A 27,901-nucleotide genomic window follows, 5' to 3' on the forward strand; every position below is an offset into this window, starting at 1 on the left:
TTTCAGAATTTGCCTCTCTGGTAGGAAACGGTAAGACAAACGGAGTGCGGAGGCTGGCAGCTCGAGGACTGTTTGGGCTCTTTGCGTCGCCTTTTCCCGGTGTTTCACAAGGCTGCCTAGCCCCGGATTAATTGGTGGTGGGCAATGGCTTTGAAATGATAGAATTGCGAAGGCTGCCTGGAAATCCCTTCCTCGCTCTTTTCCTGTTTAACAGCCTCAGGCCCGCAGCAGATTTTTCCCTCCTCTCTCCCTGTTTTTCTCTCCCTGTTTCCTAGTATCAGGTACAAGATTGTGTTACTGTGCCCTGTTAACCTCATTGCAGTTTAGGTGGAAACTTTGCTTAGCTCTTGGGCTCTTCTCTGCCCAGGGATCTCAGGTCCCGTGTCATTGCTGGTATCAGTGCTTTCGTTTGCCTTTGAAAGATCTGATTTAGGTTATGGAGTGGCAAAACAGGTGATAAGTGTTGTTGAAAAAAGAAGAGGTCTATGCATGAGAGTAGCAAAGGCCTAGACTTTGGAAAAAGTAGTCAAAATAGGTCTTAAATTGATGGAAATGATGTGGGTTACTATTTTTCCCTCTTTAGTTATCCTTCCAGAAACCTTCTCCCTATTTGTGATTACATGACCATGCCATGTGTATAGTAATCCTAAGTCCTAAAGGACAAAGAAAAACATTTTTGGAGCAAAAGGAAGAGACACATAATAGCAGTATATCATAGTTGTGGAGAGCTGGGCCTCAAGTCAGACGTTGGTTAAATTCCAGTTCCAGTGCTTACTAGTCCTGTGACCTTAGGCAACTTATTTGAAGTCTTTGAGTCTGGGTTCCCTCATCAATCAAATGGGAAAGAACTAAGAAAGAACTACTCCCACAGGTTTGCCTTGAGGATGAAATGAAGTGACGCCTGTAAAAAGAGTTGAACACATCATCCTTCTCAGTAAAGGCTGGCTACTAGGATTAACCTTTTACTAGTCACTGGAGAGATGGATCTGCTTATTTAACTACTAGATGTTTTGTGTTTTTCTTAAAACAGTATATCTGGCCCTACCTAGAGGGCACTTGCATTGAGTGACTGGGTGGCATGATGGAAAGAGTGCTGAACTGGAACTCAGGAGATTTCAGTTTTTTTAGTCCCTTCTTTGCCTGTACCAGCTTTGTGACCTTGTACAAGTTACTCCCTGGTCAGATGATAGTATAGAGATAGGAAGGTGGAGACCAAGTTGGCAGAGTGTGCAGAGACAAAAGTGAACTAGATGAACTCGAAGATCCCTTCCAGCCCTAAAATGCTGTGATTCTTAGATTCTGTATTGATTAAAGGAGCAACTGTATCTCCCTTGCTTGACAATTCATTGATTAGAATGAAATTACTTTTTAAAGGCTAATAAAGATGAAGAATAAGGACTTGGTAAATTTTCAAGTCCTTACGTTTCAATTGGCTGCCTAAATGCAAGGCTTTGACTTTGTCTCCTCCACTCATTTGCATGAGTGATTTGGAATTGAAGAGTACTCTTTAATTAGAGAGTTCCTATTTAGACTGCTTTCCTCCTTCTTCTGTTAAGGATATAAGCTTCTATTTATCTGATAATTTTAGGGGACAAGAAAAGTAATTTTTGTTGAGCTTCCACTGTATTCCAGGCACTCTACATACATCTTATGCTTTATTAAGAGGCAGCAGGGTGTACTAGGAAAAGCACAGGCATCGTAGTCAAGGATGGGAATCAAACTCTGGGTTTACCACACAATAGCTTTGTGTCCTTGGTCAGATTATTTAACTTGACTGGATCTCAGATTCCCCATCTGTAAGATGGAGATGATATTTACATGACTATGATTATTAAGGATAACATGTAAACAATTTAGTAGATAATAAACATTCAATTAAAGTTAGTTTTTATAATAGGTTACTGCTAACAAGGTGCAAGAATTACATCTTACAAATATGTGCTTATGCAACGGTCAGTTTAAAGACATGAATACACTGGGAGTGTAATCATGGCTGTTTTGTTTCAGGATATTATATAGAAATAAAGCCCTAAACTTTGATCACTTAATTAAACTACATTCAGAAATATAGTTTGATACTTTAAAAATTTAATATTATCTGAGATGATGACTGTAGCAAAGTTCACCTTTCGACTGCCTAGCTAAAATAGCTAGCTAGTGACTTGAGGTATGGAATCACCTTCCCCCGCTTGAATTCCTGGAGAAACTACTTTTCAACACAGGGGAAAAATCACTCTGCATTTCATCCATGTGTGTTGTTGAATATTTGTTTGCAAAGTGCTGTATGTTTGCTCTGCTCATTCCTGAGAGGAATCCTGGGATTCACTGTAATCTCTGGTCAAAAATGACTTATCTTGGATCTTAGTGGCAGAGAGGTAGAACTGAGGTTTAAGCGTTGATTAACTCAATTTATATTCCCATGAATGACACAAGGGCCACTAAATGTGGAAAAGCCATTGCTGTCATCTTTGTTTACAAAAATCTCTCTTCACCCGCTCTCACAGGGGCCTGCGCTTGAATTGTTTGTCCTTTGTTTGAGTTTGTGCTGAGCGTCCACACTCTCACCAATCCACAGTCCTGTGACCATGAAGACCCATTTGTTTCAAGTTAACAGAACCAACTGGTTTAGACCAGTTGTTTTAAAACTTTTGTTTATTGGAGAGAAACTCTGCTATATAAGAGAAATCAATTACGAAAATGAGGCTGCTTTTATGTATACCAAAATTTCACAAAAGGTAGTTGTAGCCTTGCATCAACCCATACAGTTTATTTCTGTATATTATTTTGGCTGCAAAGTTTCCAGAAAATTATGATTCCCATAGATTAATAATTGCAAATGATGGATGTTTATTAGCAGCTTGTCTTGCAATCTGTGGGTATTTTTCAATCAAATTCATCAAGAAACCTGAAGGAAAATTAGAAAATTTTGGTTTCAAAGTTTGATCACTATTCATACTTCTTATCTTAAATATGAAGATCAGATGAGAAGCAGCAGCAAAAACTTAGAGTAAGCACTAAAGCCATCGAAAATGTAGGATTGTCACGATGAGACACGTTACTCATGTTCTTGTTATTGCGCAAATACCTGTTGTGCTTTTGCTAAGCAGATGGGCCTGAGCCTTGCACGCTGTCTAATTGAGCACAGCCCACGGGTTGAAGTGGTGTAGGTACTCGCTTGTACAATTTTCTTGAGTCAACATGTGCAGGCATGAATTTATTGAAAGACCTGTGCAGAGCTGCAACCTTCATACTCCGTGACACATTTATAAGAACTTGAAACATTCAGAGGGACGACAGGAGAAGCATTATTCCTGAGGGCTGTAAGAAAGTGAATGAACCAAGCAGTTGAAATTCATGATTTGGTGGTCTCCAATGGGATATATTTTGATATATAAAACAGTTGCCTGGTATAAAAAAAAAGCTAGAGATTGTTGAAAGGCAGTAGAGCATATTAAGAGGTTGGACTCTGCTGTTTACTATATTTTAAATTCTTAGACTAGTTATTTTACTCTTCTAAGTCTCAGTTTTCTCCTGTGTAAAATGAGCATAATAATAAACTTGCCTCATAAGGTTGCTAGGATTAAATGAGATAATACAGATAAAGTGTTTAACACAGTGCCTGGCATATAGGAAGCTACTATAATTTTTTTTATCACAGTTAAGATAAATGTATTTTAGAAAATGAAAATTGGATCTTATGTTTATAGTACAACATTTGAAAATGAATAGCCTGGAGTAATTAAAAGTCCACATTAGGGGCTGGCCCCGTGGCCGAGTGGTTAAGTTCGTGCGTTCTGCTGCAGGCAGCCCAGTGTGTTGTCGGTTCGAATCCTGGGCGCGGACATGGCACTGCTCATCAAACCACGCTGAGGCAGCGTCCCACATGCCACAACTAGAAGGACCCACAACTAAGAATATACAACTATGTACCGGGGGGCTTTGGGGAGAAAAAGGAAAAAAAATAATAAAAAATCTTTTAAAAAAAAGAAGTCCACATTACCTGAAATCCTAATTTTAACCCTTTAGGAAGAGAGTGAGTATACTGAGTTCCTTACAAGAAAATGATCTTTTAGCCCACTTGTGTTTGTCATTCTTTTCTCAGATAACTGCTTCTCCCTCAAGCTACCAATCTTCTTTCCATTTACAAAGGACTTTGGGATAGTATTTTACACTGATTTATCACCACTGAGTTCGTTCTCAATTACTTGACATTAGTTTTTATTCTGTTTTTTTCCTAGGATGTTGACTTAGAAAGTAACTTTTTTAGTAGAGTGAGTAGTTCAAAAGAGGATGAGAAGAAATTGGGTGGTGATGATTTACCCTGATTTTACCCTGTAAAATCCCATTCCAAAATCCTTTTCCAGATACATCCTTTTTGCTATCTGCAGTACTGTATTTGATACTGTTGGCCACTCCTTTGAACTTCCCAAGAACTCTTTTGCTTCTCTTGCCTTTCTTTTGCTTCATTTCTGTTATTTCATCAATTCGTTCAGCTAATATCTCTTCTTCCTTGCATTCACACCCAGGCCCCAACATTCTCCCTCCAATAAGTAACTGCCACATCTAGCTGATTCAATCACTTTGTCTTCTCACATATGTCCCTTTCTCCCTTGCAACTGTTATTACCCTGCCTTCAGTTCCTAGGTCTTCTCATGGGAACAAATGCTTAGCCTCCTAATTGGTCTCCCTGTCTCCAGTCATTTCTTTCCTCCAGTTCTTCCACAATGACACTGGAACACAGCTCTGATCACATACTGTACATGCCATTACTCAAAAGCCCGTTACTTATAAAGTTTAGACTGTGTTTTCCAGCATGGCATACAAGACTCTTAATAATCTAGTCCCAACCTACTTCTGAAGTTTTATATGCTTCTTCTCTCTCATGTTGATATCTAAACATTCTCTATCCTTTCCCATTATCATTCCTTTGCTCCTACTTCTGATTTTGCCTACATACCCTTTTCTGCCCAGCTCTCCTGGACAAAAGCTTCCTCATCCTTCAAAATCCAACAGAAATGCCTCCTCGTCTTTGAAGCTTTTCTTAATTCCTTCTTTTCCTCTTCCCAACAGCCCACAACAAAACCATAATAGTCTCTTCTCTTTGTTCCCATAGCACTCCATCTTTTATAGTACTTTCTGCATTTTACTGGTAGGTATTTGCTTATATATTTTACCTTCTTACCAGATTGTAATAATTTTAATGTTTTATTAATGTTCATATTCCCCATAGGAACCTTTGTACTGTATGTGCTCTGGAAATGCTTGTTGAGTTGCCCTAAATACCCAAGAACGCCAAACTGTCGTAAGATTCACTATTAAATATCTAACGGAAGGGGATTGAAATTCAATTCGCTGAGCATTTATCAAGGGTCTACTTTATGCCAGGTACTGTGCTTCTTGCCTGAATATACAAAATAATTAAGGTAAAGTAGGAAGAATAAGAGTGTACAAATTCTTCAAATTGCAAGCTCTCTAATTTTTATGGTGATCACCATCATGGGCCCATTTATGGATTTTTAATGGCAAAATGACCTAGGTAAGAAAAAAATATTACTTGTTTGATGTTTTGAAAACTTGATTTGCACCAGCATTCAATTTATGTCTCCAATGAAAATCCTTCCACTGAACAAGTCAGTGAATGTGGAAATCCATAACACAAAAACCCTTTTTTTAAAAAAAGGAAAAAGAAATATAGCATCATGAGCAAATTGTTTTTCTTTTCTTTTTCTTTTTTTAGGAAGATTAGCCCTGAGCTAACATCTGCCACCAATCCTTCTCTTTTTTGCTGAGGAAGACTGGCCCTGAGCCAACATCCATGCCCATCTTCCTCCATTTTTTTATGTGTGGGATGCCTACTACAGCACAGCTTGACAAGCAGTACATAGGTCCACACTCAGGATCCGAACCGGGGAAACCTGGGCCGCCAAAGCAGAACATGCATACTTAACCACTGTGCCACCGGGCCGGCCCAAAATTATTTTTCTAAGCACATAAAGAACTTTGTTCCCCTGGTCCCTAGAAGATGTATGTTATCTTATACAGAATGCCATATATGATCTCTGTTCCCAGGCTTAAATGGAGGAAATAGAGGAGAGTATGAAAGATATTTTCCAAGTTATTTTCTGATTAAAAAATTAATCAGTCATGCTTCTTGCAGAAAACTAGGAAAATACATAAAAGTATAAAACTAAAAATAAATACACGTAATTCCACAACACAAAGATAGCATCATTAATGTACCATTACTATTCCTTTTTGTCTCTCTTTCTATGTATAGGTATAGTTTTGTATCCTACTTTTATCATAATGGTTATTTTTTCATGAGTGTTACTCTGGTATTAAAAAAACACAGACAATTTAAAGGAAGATGTCAGACTTCATAGATATGACTATTTTAGCATTTTGGGGTGTTTTGTTGTCATTTTCTTCTTTAGCTGTGCATATATCTTATTTAAAGAATTCTAATTATATACTGTATATACAGTTTTGTAACCTGCTTGTTGTCGTAAGCATTTCCCCATGTAATTAAACATAGAGCGTTCTCTTATAAGTTGAATGTAGTGGTCTTTGAGTGGGAGGCGAGTATTGAGCTTCTCTTCCATTAATTATCAGAAAGGAAATACAGAAATGGAGACAGGGAGGGGTGTGAATTGGAACATTTAAAACAAAAATACACTCCACAGAGCTTTATGTAAAAGTATGCTTACTAGCCATAAACGTGATCAGGTGTAACCCATATACACTGCCTGTTGTGGCTTTGGTTTTTTGAAAGGTTTGATCGCCATTTGTGCTTTAGTTCCTTTTCTCCCAAAATATTCCTCCAGGTGATGTCTTTGTCGTAAATGGTTTGCTCCCAGTTTCCTTGTTTCTTGTTTGAGTGGCACCTCATTGCTTAATATGGCTTTTCTTTTTCGTGATGGCCACTAAGCTGTGAACTATTTTTGGGGTTTTCCCGAAAGTTTACTTGATAGGGTACCACAAATATTGCGTAGGGATGAATAACTTTTGTACATGTAAACTTTATGGAAGTATAACGTACGCACCAAAAAGGTACAGAAATCATTAGTGTATAGCTCAGTGAATTTTCAGAAAGTGAACACGCTTGCGTAACCAGCACCTAGATCAAGAAACAGAACAGTACCAGAACCCTAGAAGACTACCTCACACCCCAGGATAAAGAATTTTTGAAGCAGCACAATTGTCAACTTTGTCTCCTGAGGGCGTGACCTCTTGGGGCATGTGGTGGGAGCCCAGTCACCCACAGAAACAGTCTCCTTCACTACATTGGAGCTAGTTACTGTGGTGATGCTCAGCTGCATACTGTAGGGAGTTATTTCCAAGAACAGAGTGCATGCACTTTTTGATGCAGCTACTAAGCCAATTCAGAGTTACCACATTTTGCTGTTAACACTCGCTTTGGAGCCCTATGGGCAAAGCAGAGCACAAGGACTCTTTGTTATTATTCCATTCCCTATTCTGTCTTTTTCTCTTTTGGTTGTATGTATTGTCTTTCTCTACATCATGGCATATAGTTACTGCTTGAATTTATCCATAGGCTGGTTAACAATATTGATTTCTTTCTAAAAGAAAGTTTGGTGACTCATGCCTGACTTGATGGAGGGTGTTAGGTTCAGAGCCTAGTCGTGATTTACTTGGTTTTAATGCTTGAATGCTCGAGTTAGATACAAATCAATGATTTTGAGTTAACCCTATTTATTTTGACTTTTTTGAAAGAAGATGGTACTAGAACTCACTTGTTTACGTATATGTTTCTCTCAAGATATTAATCGTTATCACTTCAGATAAAATGTTGAAGTAGCTTGGTTAAATACTGCTTACAACTAAAAAGTCTTAGCTTTTAAAAAGAAAATGCACCAAAATGTTAACGTTGGTTTTGCCTGGTGGTGGAATTATGGGTGCTTATTGTTCTCTTCATTATTATTTTTCTGCGTTTTCTGAATTTCCTGTAGTGAATGTGTTTTGCACTTGTAATAAAAAAGTTTTTTTAATTTTATTTTTTTCCTTTTCTCCCCAAAGCCCCCCAGTACACAGTTGTATATTCTTCGTTGTGGTTCCTTCTAGTTGTGGCATGTGGGACGCTGCCTCAGCGTGGTTTGATGAGCAGTGCCATGTCCACACCCAGGATTCGAACCAACGAAACACTGGGCCGCCTGCAGTGGAGCGCGCAAACTTAACCACTCGGCCACGGGGCCAGCCCCTAAAAAAAAGTTATTTTTAAAAAACCAATGTATGCCATTAAAAACAAAAACAAAAACAAAATACTCTAATAGTGTTCATAAATCCTAAATAAAGCATTAATAATGTGACTATAGCAACAACAGGAACAAAGCATATGTGATAATAGAAATGATTTATAGACTAGTATAAGAATTTAAACCTGCAACTAGAGTGTGCAGCTGTGTATGGGGGGCTTTGGGGAGAGGAAGAAGAAAAAAAAGATTGGCAACAGATGTAAGCTCAGGTGCCAATCTTAAAAGAAAGAAAGAATTTAAAGAATTGCTTTGGCCTTTTGAATATATCTAACCCATATGATTGCTAGTGTGGTCCTTTCTTGTTATTACTAGTGGTTTTTTTTCATATGTAAAATGACCCTTGAACAGTGAAGAACTTTATAGTCTGACTTTTCCTATTTTAATATGGAGTATTTCTCTTCTCTTTACCCTTTATATCACTATTTGTATTTTTTTCTTTTCCCCCTTACACACATATACACACACACCTCACCTTTCTTGGTATCTTTGTTTCTTTCCCATAAGAGGCCTGCTTCCTCCTACTAGCCCCCTGCAATATTTATTCTATTCAATACTTTTAAGATTAGTGCTGTGTTTAACAGCTTAATATGAAGAATCAATATGTTGGCAGTTTTCACCCATGACACACTGGGTTCGTCAGATGATAGTACCTTGTGTCATTCTAGAAAAGAGGAGGAAGTTTTGTTAGAATAAGGGCAGAGGGGAATCATGGTGTTCTTATTTTATACTTTATTAATGATATGCAGAACATACATACTCAATCAAAAGTGCATTTAAGACATCATGAAAATTGAATTACTTGTTTTTAAAATTATCATTGCCCTTGAAATGATACCCTGCTGTACAGAACTCCACCAGTTGGTGATTCACATAAGAAACTCAAATTCAAGAGTAGCTTCTGTACCACTTCTTTCCCTTTTAGGACACAAAATGTGTCATACTTTACCCTCTTCCTCTGCCTTTCATGGCTTGATTAATTCAACCTTAGATAATCTTACACACACATACCCCCCTCCCATGGAGCTTCTTTTTCTCTTTCAAAAAAGTGGACTTCCTTCTGTGTGATTCCACTTCCTTTGAAGTGAAATTAAGCATTATAACAAAGCAGTGCTCTCAATATCTAAAAACCTTGAATGTGTCCATAACGTGCTTCCACAATCTCCACAGAAGCCTCCCATCAGTCATGTAATCCTCCTGATTGAATGGGCATTTTTCTTATCTCCCAGTATTTAAGATAAATGTTAAATACTTTTGTTTGTTTTGCTTTAGGTATTACAGTGATATTGTTTTCTGAAAAGTATTATTACAAATATGGATTAAATAATAATTTATTTTTGCTTTGCAGTTTTTAGTCCTCAAGGCATTTTACCTGCAGTAACCTGTGGACTCATTTGGGAACCCAAACACTGTTTAGCAACATTACTATGGGAAAATGTGTTGTTTCTAGTTTCAAATAACTGACTTACAAATGAATTTTTGAAGCACGACCCGTTAGTGTTTCTATTGTGATTATTGTTCATAATGACAGCCCTGTGAAGTATAATTTATTATATTCTTCCCAATCATGCTGGTTTAGAGTTTTCTCTACTTAGTCAGTTTCTTGGTATCGTTGACCAAAGCTGTACCTCACCTTTTCCATGTGTTTCACCTTAAGGACTCTGCATTTTATTTTCCTACTCTGTGATGATCTCACAAGAAGTTGGCTTGTTTTGAAAGTATTTGTAATGCTCCTAAAAGTTTTAAGAACATAACTTTGACTTGTGGCTTAGTTAGCCATTAATAGATTTCCATGTTGGTACATTTTTTCTTGTTTTAGAGGATTTCAACCATCATTTAGATGAAGGCTAGGAAAGTGTGATTATATTGAGTGAAGTTTTCCTTCGTAGATCTACGAGCAACCTATGTTGAACACAGTTCTAAAATACTTTGAGGTGTAGGGGTGTTTCAAATTCTTGTTTTCCACCACCACCATTTCATTTTGGCAAGAGGACAGGATGAGTAAGAGAGACTGAAAGTGGCCAGTGCAAAAGCACCAGTCACCTCCCTTGCCCTAGCCCCCAACCCCCGACCCTTTTTGCTGCTCTTATCTGGCTGATGTCTTTTGATTGAACTGGCAATCAAGACAAGGAAATTGAGTTACCTTAAGTAATATAATTAAAGGCTAACAAATTGTCCTTTGATGGTAAGGAAAGCTACATGATTGCTCTGTTTTTTATTTCTATCTTTTGTACCAAAGATGAATGTGTTCCATTTGAAATTGAGAGACAGCATATTATAATAGAAGAACGGGTGTCCTTGAGTCAGACTGCTTGACTTGAATTCTAGTCGTACCAATTAATAAATATGTGATCTTGGGCAAGTTGTTAACCTGGACTTCATTTATCTTGTTCATAGCAAGGGGGATAATAGGGCCGGCCAGTGGCGCAGTGGTTAAGTTCTCATGTTCCGCTTCAGCGGCCCGGCGTTCGCTGGTTCCAATCCCAGGTGCGGGCATGGCACCCCTTGGCACGCCATGCTGTGGTAGGCGTCCCACATATAAAGTAGAGGAAGATGGGCACAGATGTTAGCTCAGGGCCAGTCTTCCTCAGCAAAAAGAGGAGGATTGGTAGCAGTTAGCTCAGGGCTAATCTTCCTCAAAAAGAAAGAAAAGGGGAGGATAATAATGTCTATTGCCCATGTTGTAAATAAAGTGTTTAATATGTAGTGGGCCTTTAGGTAATGTTAGTTCTCTTGAACCTTTTGCTAACAATCTTATTACTAAACATAATAATTCTTTTTTGTTATTATAGCTGTTCACTACCACATTTTGAAATATGTAATTGTTTTATATGCAGAAGCAGAAAAAAACTGTGACATCCAAATTGCTATTTTTCTGGGCAGTTTCTGAGAAATGCAGAGAGAAGTCACATAATCAAGAAATTGAAACAACAGTCTTGTCCTCCTTCTCCCCTGTGCATTTCCATTTTAAGCAGCAGCAAGACCTTAAAATCAAGATGTTAAGCTCTAACAATAGAGATGGCTATGAACCTTGTGAAGAGAGAGGCCTTAGCTATCAGATGGATTTTGATTTGAATCCCGACTCTGTCTTCTAGCTTTGTGACCTTAGCCAAATCAACCTAAGACTCAGTTTTTTTAATCTGTAGAATGGGGGATGATAATTGTACCTACCTCACAGAGTTATCGTGAGGGATGAATCAGAAAATATATAAAGCACTTAGGACACAGCATGGTTCATTAAAGGATAGCTTAACCACTTCCTCGCCCTCATCTATAGCCCTGTCTTGGCGATTGGCAATTCATGTCACTGCAGCGCTTCTCAGAGGCTGTGATAAGCTAAAGAAACACTGTTCAACTTTCTTCAATGCATTATTCTCTAGACTTATTTAAGTATAGAACCTTTTTCTCTCAAAATACTTAACATCTGAAATATAATTTGGGAAACACTGATTGCCATGCACTTGATAACTTCTCCCTTCTCTCTCTCTCATTTTATTGGACTGGCCTCATATTTTAAATGTATCAAAGTTTTGTCAATGTCAAGGAGTGACTAACCAGTTATCTCACTATGATAAGAACAGAATGTTTTCAACTGTGACGACAAACATTTTTGTTTTATTTCTTTGTACTAATATGGTACGTTTTGTATCAGGTTAATGTGACTTCAGAGTGTTTACAGGCTAGGTTTATTCTCCTTATTGACTTTCAGAAACAATTTACTGTGAAAAGATAAAATCACAAGTGAGCCAGTTTTGTGTTTGTTTTTATAATCAGTGTATAGGCCTTAATACAGAAGTTAGCCTTTGTAGTACTTCACACAGAGGGAAACAATATCTTCAGTTAGTAGAATGTTCTTATTTATGATTGTTTTATACTAAACAATACCAAAATTTCTGCCGAGGCAGACCAAATTCTCTTTTTCTCTAATCCGGATACCTTACAGAATACTAATCGGACTTCTGTGACTTTTGCGCCCCGGGGTTCTTGTGGCCAAGTCACAATGAATATCCTCTCTCTCAACATAATGTTCTTCCTAATTTAATGATTAATGCAATTTCCAACCTAATGCCTCTATTACAAACTGTGCCTGAAGAGAATGTACGCAAAAGAAGAGGTTCCAGTTTTCAACAAAAGTTTCAACACTGCTTTATCTCCAGCGCTGTGCTAGATGTTGTGGTAGGAGGAGAAGAGTGAGCAGGGAGTAGCTAAAGATACTCAATGACATAGTCCTTTCCTTCCAAGGTGCTCGCATTTTCAGCCTCTATTGCTTTTTGTTTTTCTGGCTAATAATGATATTTTAGTGTGGCACTCAAATAACAATTGAGGTAGGGCTTTTAGATCTATGTAACAATGGCACTCTAAAGTTTGGCAAGATTTAAGGTACAGAGTACATGTCCCTTCCATACATTGTTGTACCAGTTTCACTTGGTCTGAAAGGTTGAGGATAAAGTGGCAGGTAGTGGAGGCCATGTCCCGGTTTTATTGTAAGTCTAGGCTCTGGTCTGGTTTTGTGCTCATATTTTTTTTCCCCTGGATATTGCAACAGTTTATTCAGTGGAATTCTCCTTCCCAAGGTTTCACATTACGGGAAAAGAGAACTGATGTATACAAGGACAAAGGATCACCATAATTTCTAATGTTCAGTCGTCTAAGGTTTTTTCCCCCTGAAACCCTTAAATCTCCTGTTTGTCCTTTTTTACTACCCAACAAATATCTTTCTGTTTTTAACATGTTGTGTATATATTGTTAATCAGTGGTTGCTTCACCTTGCACCACAAATATTCTTATCTTACCACATTCTGAACAGCTCTAGATATTGCACAATTTATTATCCCAAAGGATTTGATACATTGATCCTGTGGAGGTTACTGACTAGCGTTTCTTTAGAAAATATTAATAAATAGCAATAACAAATGTTGAATTTGGTTTTTAGAAACCTTACTATTTCCCAAACAAAAATTATGACAATAGAATGCTTTAGCATAAAATTTTTAATATAATTACAGAATACCCTATTAATTAAATAACATATATACTACAATTTATGCGTGGCCTTGCAATAGCATATCTTATTATTTTAATTTTTTCAGTATCAGCACAAATTTAAGGTTGTACAGACACTCAACCTGTTCCACTTGCTTCAAGACTTCTCTGTCCTCTGAACCTCCTCATAAGTGCCCAAACCACCAGTCTCCTAGTGAACCAGGATGACTAGGTTCTAACTTGAGCTTGGGACTAAAATGGCATCTGTCCTGGCTCCTAAGTTTAAGTGTGAAACTGAGGTGTAGTCAAGGCTCTGGTTGGAAAAAGATTATCACCACCATTAGTGCTGCTCTGGCAGTATGGTAATTTCAACGAGATCAACACTGTGCCAGTAAGCGTCAACCTGAATCCAAGGTCTGTAGAGTAGGATTAGTGTTTAACATTTTATCTGTATATATATGTCCCTGCTGTAGGCAGACATGTCCTGTCAAGATATGTCTTTGAATGTAGGGAGGAGGCGCATCTTAGACTCACTGTTCACCTCAATTATCTTTCAGGATGAATTTGTTTTCAGATGGGATCAAGATTCCAGTTATCACTAAATACGGCATACTTAAAATTGGATTCCTCAAACATTTACTTGACATGTGTTACGTGCCAGGCACTCTGCTAGACATTGTAGGTATGGTGATGAAAGGCCCAGGACCTATCTGAAGGAGTTCATAGTTGAGTGAAACTCAGGTAAACCGGGATAACTTCAAGGGAAGTCTGTACTAGACAGCGTAAAAGCTAAATATCTAACCCAGATGAGTTAGACTCTTATAAAAGGAGGTTGAACTTTATTCTGTAGGTGAAATGGAGCTCTTTAAAGGCCTTTAGCAAAGGAAAAATATGAATATTTTTCCCATTTAGAAAAACCTATCTAATAGCTATGAGGGGAATGAATTGGAGAGCTAAGACTGGTGGCTTGCAGACCAGTTAGGAGGTTTTTAAAGGATTTAGATGAGAGACAATGGTGAAAATGGAGATAGGAAAGGAACAGGTCTGTTTCTGATGTGGCTAATTTTCAAACTTCTCTATATGAAGTACTTACTGATAAAAGCAAAATAATTCTATTTGCAGAGTTTTTCTATGCATGGTGCAGGATTGGCATTGATCTGGCCAGAGTGACTGGACCACTATGTTGAAACTCCTTGACCGTAACACCAGTCAAACTATAATCAAACTCCAGCCCAATATTTCTAAAAGTATAGGCCACAGACCACAGGCAGCAAAAGAACCCACAGAACTTGTTAAACCACAGATTCCCAAGCCCCACCCCAGACATACTGAATCAGGGGATGGGGCCCAGGGAGTTCAGTGTTTTCACGGGTTTCTCAGGTAATTCTCATACATATGAAAGTTTGAGGATCACTGAGCTAGCCCAACAGTTTTCAAAATATGATCTGGGACTGCTTGTCCCTGAGACTCTTTCAGGGGTCCATGAGGTCAAAACTATTTTCATAATAATACATAGACATTATTTGCCATATTCATGAGTTGACATTTACATGGATGGTGTAAAAGCAATGGTGGAAAAACACTGGCACCTTAGCACAAATTAAGACAGAGTCACCAAACTGTATTGTATACTATACCTCTGTGCATTTACAGTAAAAAGAAAATGCCGGTTTCATTTAGGAATGTCCTTGATGGATCAGTAAGAATAATTAATTTTATTAAATCTCTACCCTGTCGTACACAACTTCTTTTTGTATATTCTCTGTGATGAAATGGGAGGTGGACATAAAACACTTCTGCAGCATACCAAAGTACAATGGTTATCTGAAAGAACAACACTTGTTTGACTGAATTGTGACCTGAACTAGCTGCTTTCTTCAAACAGCTCCTTTTAACTTGACAGAACTACTGACAAACTGACTATTCAGACTTGGGTATTTGGAAGACCTTTCTCAAAAATATCCTAAGTGAGGGCCAGCCCTGGTGGCGTAGTAGGTAAGTTCAGTGCCCTCTGCTTTGGCAGCCTGGGTTCAGTTCCTGGGCATAGACCTACACCACTTGTCTGTCAGTGGCCATGCTGTGGCAGCAGCTCACATACAACAAAAAAAGAGGAAGATTGGCAGCAGATGTTAGCTCAGGGCAAATCTTCCTCAGCAAGAAAAAATAAAAAAATAAACTAAGTGAGCCTATCATTTCAAAGAAAACAAATGACAGCATTTGATGCTAATGATAAAATTTGAGTGTTCAAGTAAAAATTAGGATTTTGGAAAACTTTTATCCACTACGTGAGCTTGACAACTTCCTAATATTTAGGCTTTTCTGATGAGAGCAATGGTAATATTAACAACTGTGATTTTTTTTATATCGTATAATCTTGATGTGAGTCACCATTTGTAAGATCTGCATAACTCAGTGAACCAATACTTTCCAAGTGACCAATGCATGATATTACAAAACCATGCATGAATAAAGGGATCCATTCAATATACAAGATAATTCAATGGATTTTCTTTTAACTAAGTACAAAGAGTTCATTGATATGGTTTCAAGTTCTACCTTGCACCTAATGTTTAAGAAACTACCACTTGTTGAGTTTTGGTGTAGTATTAAAGAAGAATATCTACAATTATTTGAAAATGCTATCAAAATACTCCTCAGTTTTCTAATTACATATCTGTATGAGTACAGATTTTCTTCATGTACTTCAGCCAGAAGAACAGATCACAATAGATCTAATGCAGAAGCACAAATAAAGACCCAGCTGTGTTCTGTTAAGTCTGACATTAAAGAGGTTTGCACAAATGACAAAGCCACTCTTCCTTTTACATTTTTTAGTTATTTTTAATAAAAATCTGTTAATTACAGTAATGTGTATTTACAACTGTTATTTTAAATGAATGAATAAATAAATATTTTTAAAATTCCTCAATGTTAATTGCTAATATGGTTAATATAAATAGAAGTAATATACATAAACAAAAGTTCTTTGGAGTCCTCAGTAACTTTAAAGAGTATAAAGGGGTCCTGACACTGAAAACTTGGAGAAACACTGTCCTAGCCCTTGGGTTCTTAACAATATATTAAACAAACCGCTAGTGGAAATGAGAATAGTCCCAGTAGTACTAAGGTTTTTCTTTTTTAAATAATAATTCTAAGAATTGTTTACCTGTGAGAATGACATGTTATCCACAAGTTATGCATCTGCGATCTTTTGGACAGTGTTGCTTTTAAATCCCTAGTGTCTTTAATATGCTGTTTCCTGAGGACTCCATCTGCCAGAGATTTTTTGGTGCTGTGTCAAATCTGTGACCCATTTCCCAGTGTAGTATTGCCTTTGAAACCTACAGCAGAAGTATCTGGGGGTACAGGGCAGAAATAAAGGCAACTTGCTGTACTATACATGGCTGTGTGCTTCTGTTTGTTGGCTTAAAAGAATTATAATAAAAGGTGATTTGGGTCATCTTCACTGCCACCACTTCTCCCCCAAAAAGATGATTGGTAACAATACAGAATGTTAAGAAGCATTGCTTTAATCGACAGCTAACCTGTACTAATGCCTATTTCATATTCTGCAATAGACTAGAATTTAACTAAAGGCTAGTTAGTAGCATAATGACATATTAAAGGGGTGTGTAGTGCTGATTTGTCTGGTTCCCAGTGAACTACAGACATATATTTCCAGATACTTTTAAAAAATTATTTGTATATTTGTTTATTGAGGTGCAATGATAAAACTAAGTTTTTTTGATCAAGAGAGCTGCCATGAAGCAGTCAATTTAAAAAACCTAAGTTTGGTTCATTTGTGGCTGGCAGTAATCAACAGGGGGCAAAAAAAGTTGTCACAAAACAGAAATTTGAAGAAAGAGACGCTATTCTGGCTTAAAAGTTTAGATAATTTTTTTTACTGGTTAAAAAAAATGCCACTTAGGCCTGCTTGATCTGATGAGCTTTGGCATCCTTCTTTGACATACATTGAAGAACTAAGCCTTTGAAAGCGACTGTGGACAGAATGAACGCTTAGAAGTCCACTTGAATTGGTTCCAAATTTTCTAATGGAGGAAATGTTTGTTAGAGAATTATGTTGGAATTCTTCACATTTAGATCTTGTTCATTCTAGATACAAGTGAATGCAGAAGCGCTGACCCCATTGTGTTATGAGGATGTTGGGCAGTAGCGAATGTGAGCTTAGTTTTAGAAGAGCTACTTTGGCCTTCAATTGCCCTTATTACTTGTAAGTCTCTTGTTTTGAATGCTCTCTTTTTTAATATTAAAAGCAGAGTACTGGTTAAAAGAGATGTTAGAACAGCTCTCCTCACTTCCTTGTATTTTATGTTTGAATCCCAAGGTCCCATAAGTATGCCATCATTGTGCTTAGAATATTTCATATATTGTAAATGTTTTAGAATTTATTTTACATTTTAACACATTAATATTTAAAAGTGGGGGGAAAAGGTCCAGAAGCATAGAACTTACTACATAATTTGCACTTGATAAATATTTGTTCAATTAATTTGTCTGTGTCCACAAGTAAATAATTAAGATTAGACCATAACCATAATATCATTAGCTTTTTGAAAGAAGTTAAAGGGATTGGCCACCAGCAGGATCCTAGATCAAATTTCTATGTTATGAATAATACCTAGAAAGTATTTTTTGCCAGTAGTGCTGAGGGTAGGCTCTTATTATTTATATTGATGCTTTAATTGAAGATATTTCCTGACAGCAGGAAGATCTGCTGCAGCCTATTTGATTACCTTTGTTCCCAAGATAGGTGGACGCCGAAACCTTTGTTCACTGTTGAACATTTGAAATTGGACTCTCCATTTCTTCTGCTGCTTATTCCCTATTCCTAATTTGTCCCTTATCCCAAAACACTTTAGATAGCAGGGTGAAAATATGAAAAACTTTAGCCATGACATGTTATTAACGATTTTGAAGTAGGCAGTTCAAGGCTTCCTTATATAACTGAGTGACTGCTACATTTGTCGTATCAAGGTAAGTGTTGTTTTAGTTATACTGGAGCCAGGAACTTGTGTGTAAGCAATTAGGGTCTAAGTTAGCTATTCTTGACCATTAAATTGTCAAATATAAAGTGGTGTTAATACACTAGAATTGTAAAAATGACAACTTTTTCTGCTATTCAACTCTGAAAATTTATTTATCAGATATAACACATTAAAATTTATAAATAAATCCTTGATTTATCTTTATAAGTCAGCTAGTCTGGCATTTAAGTAATAAGTTTTATAATTTGTCTTAATGATTTTGCCTAACAGTCCGGGAAAGAAAAGGGTGGAAATGGGCTCACTGTCACCTTTGCAACACAGTGCAGATTTTGAGAGATTCAGATCCTGAAATGACAGCTGTTCTGTGATCAGAGTTTAGGCCATAGAGCTTTGTTGTCAATTAATGGTCAGTTTTCCTCATCAGACACTTTGGGCATAGTAAAGATTTTTCTTTTCTTTTTTTGGGGGGATGGGTGCTATGTTTTTTGGAAAAACAGGATGAAATGAAAAGTTAATTTGGAAATTCCGTAAAGATCGAAAAAGAAATGCAGTCTTATTCCTTTGCCAGACTTGATTTTGGAAACGTAGTACAGCCCTACCTCCATCAGGCAAAAGATGCAGCCCAGTGTTCCCTCCACTTTCTATTCCTCAACACACCAGACATCAGAGAGATGTTTAATCTCTGTTTAAACATTCAGAATAAGTCCTGAATACGACCACATCTAGGTTGCTTATAACAAATGGCTAACTATATACAGAATATATTTTGTGGTGCTTTAAAAAGATCACTTACAAAGTCACTAATTTTAATTTGAGAGGTTTGGAATCAGCTGAAGTGTAATAACAGCCCCTTGAGTCTCCAATATTTTAAGGACGGAGGAAGCTTAAGGGCGAAACAGGATCAGCAAGGCCTGCTTTAGCAGAACACCCACATATGCCAATCAGAGAAAGGTTTTTTTCTGTTCCACAAAAAGAAGTCTGATTGTTCTTCTTTGGAGTTTCAGGGTGCATATCTTATTTTGTGGTTTTCAACAGAGCAGCGAGTAGAAAAACAGATTTAACTTGGGAGTATACTTGAACTTTGATTGGTTTTTCAAAGTAGGTATGAATAAGTGAAAAGAATAAGCAAAGCAACTTAGAAGTTTTGAATTGAATACTACTTGTATTTAAATTTTGACTCTATAACGTCCAGTGGTGTGCTGGAGTCAGCTGGCTCCACCAATTGTCCCCATGTTTTCCCACCTCCACATTCATATGGCCGTGAGAGTAGTATTTACACCCTGGAAATTGGCACACACTACAAATCAAGGCTTCCTCCTCCTCCCCCACGCCCCACCCCCAGAGCCAGTCAAACATTTACCACTACAGCCCAGAATATTCCTATTTAATTTTTCATTTTTACAGTCAAATAATAGCTTTAGGTTTCACTGAAGATAGAGAACTGATGTAGAATGGTGGCGAAGAACAGAAACAGTGGGCCAAACTGCCTGGGTTTAGATACCAGTTCTGTACTTATTAGCTTATGTCATCCTAGGCAAGTTAGTCAATCTTATCTTTTTTTTTTTTTTTCTTAAGGAAGATTAGCCCTGAGCTAACTACTGCCAGTCCTCTTTTTTGCTGAGGAAGCCTGGCCCTGAGCTAACATCCGTGCCCATCTTCTTCTATTTTTTTTTATATGTGGGACACCTACCACAGCATGGCGTGCCAAGTGGTGCCATGTCTGCACCCGGGATCCGAACCGGCGAACCCCAGGCCACCGAGAAGTGGAACGTGCGAACTTAACCGCTGCGCCACCAGCCAGCCTGGTCAATCTTATCTTTAATGGGATAATAGCAATGCCTACCTTATAGGGTTGATGTAAGGATTAAATATGTTAATGAATGTAAAGCACTTAGAACAGCATCTAGTTTAGAGATAAATCTTATCTGGCAACCTCGATTATCCAGAGCATAGTTAGGTTTCAGGAAGTAAACAGAAATGTCACTGAGCAACCTATATAAATATCTGGAGGCTACTTGCGCTGAAGCCCTCAGGCTCTCCTTGGAAGCCTGCTTTACTCTTTCTTTAGATCCAAGCTTGATTGACTTTTCATTTGACAGTAGATTAGAAGTATAAAATTAGAAAGAAGGGAGAAACAAGTGAGAACTTCCCTCCCCCAAAGAAAATTGCTCAAAGGGAGAACTCAAAAGTAAGTCAGACTGGATGATTTCTAAGGTCCAGTCCCGCTCCAAAAATCTGTGAATTTGGTGAAAAATCATAACAGTTTTGGAACAGGTAACCCTACCACTATACTAAATAATGGCTTACAAAGATGGTCCACTGTCGATAATTCATTGTAATCAGTATATCCGAGTTAGGAAAATAAGGCAGTATAGATTACTTTTTAAAATGCCCATTCAAAATTGTTAAAATTAAATATTAGTGTAAAGCTTTTCATTATGGAACACCTAATTCCCTGCCAATACCAGATAAAGGAAAGTATTACTGTAGTTAATTAAAAGACATCCTCTGCCCTTAAAATGTTCTTAATTTAGAGTGGGAGTATGGCATGCCAATTGAAATGCAAAGCAAAATAAAGTACTAGATAGAGGTTAAAAACCAAGTGACAGGAGAACAAAGAGGGAACATTTACATTCTCATTTGGAACTTGGGAAAATAACATAGGAGGCAGCATTTGAGCTGGAATTTGAGTAATACATAGACAGGCAGAGAAGGAGTGGGGAGTGTCAAAGCAGATGTAGAACATTTTAGGCTGAGGGAGCAGAATGAACAAAAGGAAAGTTGTGAAAAGTGAATGACAATAGCCGATCCCATGTGGCTGGATCTGAGTGTTCGTGAGACGGGCGGTGTAGTGGAGATATATCAAACTGGAAAGGTCAGTTGGGACCAGATCATGTAAGGTTTTAAATGCTACGCTAAGGAGTCAGACTTTAATGAGTAATAAGGAGCCACTAAAGACTTTTGAGCAGGGAAGAGGCCTGATCCAACCAACTGATGGCAAAAGTCAACCAGGGAGGTTAAGTCTGATGAAACTTTAAGGGAAGGGGGACAATTGGATATAGAGTGACCAGTTACTGAAGCAGTTCAGGCAAGGAAATTATGAGGGCCTATATTATATAGGAAACAGAAACGGAAAGAAGGATTTGATGATGGGAGATGCCAAGGTAATAGCATCTACATGACTGACTAGGTTAGCAGTGAGTATTCAAACATGATTCTTCTTTTTTTTTTTTTTGGAGGAAGATTAGCCCTGTGCTAACATCTGCCACCAATCCTCCTCTTTTTTTTTTTTGCTGAGGAAGACTGGCCCTGAGCTAACTTATGTGCCCATCTTCCTCTACTTTATATGTGGGACGCCTACCACAGCATGGCGTGCCAAGTGGTGCCATGTCTGTACCCGGGATCCGAACCAGCGAACTCCAGGCCGCTGAAGTGGAACATGTGCACTTAACCACTGCACCACTGGGCCGGCCCACAAACATGATCCTGAGGTTCCTAAACCAGGTGACCAGAGGCTTGTGACGCCATTAACTGTAATTGGCAACAGTGAAGGGGGAGCAGTTTTTAAATAGTAGCAAGGGTGTGGGAAGGAGGAGATATATAATAATGCTTAGAAATAGGTCTTTTATATGATTAGAAAGCTAATTCAATAGATAGTTGGACTATATATAGCATGTATGAATATACATTAGGGTGATTGAAGCATAGCATTGTTCCTTATGTGTAGACAATGTACATTTCTCGACTATCCTTCTTTTTTAATCTCCATCTGGCCACAATGGCCAGTATGTTCCTGAGCATCCACCCCTGCCATCCACCTCATATCTTCTAAAACAATAAAAACCTATTTCTATTAGTCAAACAAGTTTATAAGGACACATCTATGATTTAAAAAGAAATCTTTAGAATTATAATAGAATTTGAAATAGATTTCAAAACCTGATTTTTAGAATTATCTATGCTTGCAAAGATTATGCAGTTTACAATATCAGAAATGAATGCTAGGTTATATAATTATTCAAAACGTTATAAGCAGAGATTTTCCCGACAGATGGCTTGTAGAGAAAAGACAAATAATGACAAAAGATAATTGACATAATGTCTGTGCTTTTAGTGCCAAAGCTAGAAAATTAAAGCCCCCAGATAAGTAGAAAAATGAGCCACTCTCTTGCAAAATATCCAATTCTCTAGAGCCATAAGGGATATTTGGGTGATATACTGATAGAGGGAAAAGATACAACAGAAGGCATTTCTGACTCCATTGCTTTTGAGATTTTCCCCATGTAAACTAAAAGAGAGTGAGTTGTCAGTGTCTACCAAACTGAGTGATGGCAAATGAGTCAGTAAAATTATAAAAGGATTTAACTAAATGGCTATCATATGTAAAAATAATGTCTTTTGGAAGTTTAGGGATCTGTAATAATACCCTATGAATATATTTTCTGAATTAGTAAACTTCAAGTAAGGAGAGGATCTTGATCTTTTGAAGACTTTGGCCACTGGGGACCATAAATTTAAGGGATTACTTGGCTAATAATTCTGCTATGTACGTTGCCATTTATGGTTTGTACTCTAATTTGATCACTGAAAGTGTGAATACTATTTTAATATTGTACTTTTGTATTTAAGTTCCAGTATAAAGGGCTTTTTAGAATCATGTGTATATGAGTGTGTGTGTGTGGTTGTGTTTATTCCAGATTGGAGTTTGATCATTAACCAAGATTAGTTCCTTAACCTAGTATCAGTGGGAGGTTTCTCTTGTTTGTAATCTCTTAACATTCAAAGAGCTCTGTTCTTTTGATTAAGATTATTGGTCTCAGGTCATATAAACTAGAAGGAATGCAAACCTTGATAAGCATTGGAATAACACGAGTAATCTGACATTCTCACAACATTGGGAAAGATGATGTTTGTTCTTTATTTTTTCACAACATTTATGTAATCGGGGTAGAGAGGGAGATGTTACAGAGATTAGGTGTTTAGACCAAGACTTAGACTATTGGACTATGTAATAAGCTTAGTCTAATTTCAGGCTTGGCTTTGGTTGGTGTTGAATAGAAACATACGTTTCTATCAATTCTACATGTTGCAGTCACTGCTAACCTGATTAGGTCCGTGCAAAATCTTAGAGCACCTTGGACACATTTTATATTGCTTTGAGGATACCGGAAAATGGCACGTGGACATTTGGGCTTGTAAACATTATTATTCTCAAATTACTAATCCTGATCTGTACATTCTTTTACATTTTAGTAGTGAGGTCATGAGATAGTCTATCACCTTATAAACTGGGAAACATATAGTTAAATATTTCTGTCTTTCCCAAATCTCAGATTCCCTGGGATGTTAACCCAATTCTCTACCACCCAGGGGACTGTTTGTCTTTAGGAAGGCCTTCATATAAGAGGCAAATTGAACCCCAAACTCAGTACTGTTGAATTATAGGTGGTTAACCTGAGGAGAGGGGAGGTATTTGTTATACATATATCATAGCTTCCTTACTAAACTATGAGTTCCTTAAGATCGATAACCAAGTCTCAGCGTGTTTATATCCGCTATAATTTATATATGGATGGTAAGTGCTCAATAAATGTTAACTGAATGAATAAGTATTCTTCCTTTCTCTCATTGGGAATCATTTAAAATCGCTTTAGCAATTGGATTTTTATACCAACAATGCTTTACCAAACTAAGACTGAATTCCTTTTTATTTTACAGGTGCAGGAGACATTGTTGCAATCATGATTGGCAATCTGAAAGGCACAAAAATTCTACAATCCATTCAGAGAGGCATACAAGTAACAATGGTCATTGAAGTAGGGAAAAAACATGGCCCTTGGGTGAATCACTATTCAATTTTCTTCGTTTCTGTGTCCTTTTTCATTATTACGGCAGCAACTGTGGGCTATTTTATCTTTTATTCTGCTCGAAGATTACGGAATGCAAGAGCTCAAAGCAGAAAGCAGGTTTGTAATGGTCCTTTCTTCCAATTTAAAGATATTTTGCTGTTTTAATTATAGTTTCAGTGTCATGCATTTTAATATACTTCACTTGCTAGATAATGATCCATGCATAGTTTTTATAAAACCTGGTAGTTTTTAAAAGTATGTCAGCTTCCATCCTCTCAAATCCTTTATTTTCTGTAATTTGTCTATGGCCTTAGTCCTGCCTGATTAAGTCTTCTAACACCTCATTAAAAAGCACAGCTGGGGCCGGCCTGGTGGTATAGCGGTTAAGTTCGTGTGCTCTGCTTCAGTGGCCCAGGGTTTGCCAGTTCAGATGCCGGGTGCAGACCTACACACTGCTTATCAAGCCATGCTGTGGCAGGCATCCCACATATAAAGTAGAGGAAGACGGGCACAGATATTAGCTCAGGGCTAATCTTCCTCAAAGAAAAAAAAAGAGCACAGCCAACATTTAATTATATATGAGTATAAATATGTTCTCTTAAATATTTTCTAAATTACAAAAGCATTTTATACTCAATGTAGAAATTTAAAAAATTAGAAAGTACAAAGGGAAAAAAACCTTCACTCAAAACCCATGTAACAAAAAAACTATAGTCACCACCCAAAGGTAACCACTATTATTTTACATGTATATACGTGCCTGGGCATGTGTATATTCGCATATGGGGGCAGGACTGGGAAGAAAGACCAGGCTGACTATCCTGAGAAAACAGGTTTAGAGATCTAATTGTGCATGATATGGTGCTAGGCTTCAAACAGAGTCACATGTTCATAATTTCTACCATATTTTAAAAACTGATGTATAAACAGGGACAAAGTATAGAAATAATAGAGCAAAAATACCAAAGTGTCTTTGAACAGGGAAGTACCTATGGTTGTGTGGCATTGATCCTACCCCCTTTAAACTGCCCCTCATCCCCCTGATATCCTTACTTCTCTCCCTGACACAGCTTAACTTCCATGGTCACTCCCATGCATACATCTTCAGTCCCCTTGGCACTTCTCTCTCTTTTGTTATACTTACTGATAAAATCGAACTCTGGTTAAATCCTACTTCCCACTCTGTGCCTGGACTTTGCATAGCTGAAGTAGCTGAAAAGCATCCACATCTACACAGATCGATCTCACTTTAAATCTATGACCACAAACTCAGAGTGATGTTTTCTTAGCCATTTCCTCTCCTGCTTTCCTAGGTGAGTAATCATATGTGTTTCTTTCTCCTTAAACCTCGAACACCTCCTCCAACTTTACTCTTGTATTTTGGATCGTATTTCACTGAGAAAGTTGAAGTAATCAAGTGTACTTCCACAGGCTCCCACCACATCTACCCATCTATCTGCATCTATGTCTATATCCTCTGCCTTGTCTTCTGTTACTGTGGACACACAAATATGCTATCAGTGCTTCCATTTTCAAAAGAACTTCTCTTGACCCCAGGCCATAAACCTTGGAGTTATTCTTTATTCCTCTTTTTTTCCCTCTCACTTCCCATATAACCTCCATCAGCAAATCCTATTGGTTCTACCTTCACTATATACCCAGAATCTGATTCCTCGCACCACTTCCATTGCTTCCGCCTTGGCCCAAGCCTGCATCATTTCTTAACTCCTCCTCCCTAGTATTCTCAATACAACAACAGAATGGTGTGCCACTTCGAGAGCACTCAGTAGGGATTTAATGCTTTCAGCTGATCATACAGTAGGGGCAAGAATACATTTTTATATGTGCTGAGAAGTTCCTCCAAAGGCAGTGCAATTCTGGCCACTTCATGCACTCTTTCTCCAGTAAGCAAAGATGAACCCATTTTATTTGGGAGTGGGGCAGCAGCGAGGATTTCTATATAGCAAGACAGTTAATTGAATTTAGCAACAGATAAGAAATTGAAATCTTATTATAAAAACTTCTTAAAGATTAGACACCAGTGTGTGGTAATGAGTGATGATTACTCAGTGTTTAAAGTTCATTGACTTCTGTCCTTCTCCTCAGAGAAGCAGCTTATCACCTTGGTGGCAGGTTCAGCCTGTTACTAGCTGTGGTCGAAAGGATGTTTAAAATTCTCATACCAGGCCATTCAATAGTTTTACACTGTGTTAATATTTGACATTTGTATATTGTGCTGTGTTTATCTCTGAGGTTGGAAAGAAATTGGTATCCAGTATGACTAACTACTCAAAGGTTGTAGTTACAATGACAAGAGTGGTTTTCATACGTTCATGGTGAATATGTATTTCTGTAGTCTATGTAGTCTAAGTGCTATAATAAATCCCAACATGGCATTAAGCCCCATCGGCAAGTGATACAGGTTATAAAGAACTGCCTGGTGTTGCACAAGCTCTGTTGGCTATTTAACTCTGGTTTCATCGTTCATTTAAGTAAGTTTGGATAGTTTATAATATATTTTATGAAAATTAACTTCTGCACAAATGGTCAATAGCATTAAAACTTCTCACCTTTTAGAGAAGGCTTTTGAGAAAGCTTCTTTCACTACTTAATGGGCTATATCTGTTTATCCTTTGGTGACTAAAGGGTTGAATATATGACTGATAATCCCTTTTACTTATAAATATTCAAGAGTACTAGAATTCCATTTACATGTTATTTAATTTTCCTGACTTCCTATTGATTTTTAAAAGGCAGAGCTTGATGCATATGATGGTTGTAACTATCACTAAATATTTGACTGCATTATCTCCATTTTACCACTAGAAAGGGGTATGAAACTGAGTTATAGACACTTAGCTTCATTGGAATATGAGAAATTTATTAGGCTATTCAGGAATTTCTTCCCCCTGAACCATTATGACACACAGTATTAGTGTCAGGCAAACTAATGACTGTGTAACCATAAATTTTGAAGACCAAAGTGCCCAAATATAATGGGCAGCACATAGCGGCTGTAAGCCTGACATATCATAGTATCATGTGTGAGAACACATATCATCCTTTTTGTGGATGAAAAGCTTTTAAAGAAGATGAAAAGTATCAATGGATTGTGAATGAAAATAACGTGTTAGGCATTACATGGTGGATTTGTGTCCCCACCAGGAGCAACTCTAACCTGAGACAAGGAAGATTATGGAAAACCTTATGACATGCTCATACTAAACTGAATTTGGAAGTGACCACTATATACTGGACTCTGGCATGGGACACCAAGCATTTTGGGGCACAGTGAATGTATCCTAACTGTACTCAAGCAATAATACTCAATGGCAACAAGGCATGTGTTGGATTAAACATTGGCCAGTGAAATAAAAGAGGTCTCTAGGTGGAATAGGATCTGACCTAGGTATAATGGAATAAGCTGAATTTACTTTTTTTTTTTTTTAAAGAATGAGTTTGTTTTTTTTTTTTTAAAGATTTTATTTTTCCTTTTTCTCCCCAAAGCCCCCCGGTACATAGTTGTATATTCTTCATTGTGGGTCCTTCTAGTTGTGGCATGTGGGACGCTGCCTCAGCGTGGTTTGATGAGCAGTGCCATGTCCGCGCCCAGGATTCGAACCAACGACACACTGGGCCGCCTGCAGCGGAGCGCACAAACTTAACCACTCGGCCATGGGGCCAGCCCCAAGCTGAATTTACTTTTAATGAAGAGTGACTTTCAAAGGAAAAGAATTTACTCACTAAAATGGACAAATTGGAAAGATTCATCTTCCAAGAGGAGGGAAAAGAA

The 27,901-nt window shown here is 37.6% G+C and overlaps 1 protein-coding gene across 3 annotated transcripts in view; it reads left to right on the plus strand.

Annotated features, from left to right (window-relative positions):
- The window catches only part of RNF128 (ring finger protein 128), a 79,855-nt gene that overhangs the window by 30,656 nt on the left and 21,298 nt on the right, over window positions 1–27,901 (plus strand). For all 3 annotated transcript variants that reach the window (XM_003365831.5, XM_001492036.5, XM_023633276.2), the window contains exon 2: window positions 23,978–24,225. In XM_003365831.5, coding sequence (XP_003365879.1) covers window positions 23,978–24,225 — 248 coding nt within the window. The remainder of the gene's footprint in view (window positions 1–23,977; window positions 24,226–27,901) is intronic.

This window comes from Equus caballus, chromosome X (genome assembly GCF_041296265.1).
Source record: "Equus caballus isolate H_3958 breed thoroughbred chromosome X, TB-T2T, whole genome shotgun sequence".
Lineage (NCBI taxonomy): Eukaryota > Metazoa > Chordata > Mammalia > Perissodactyla > Equidae > Equus > Equus caballus.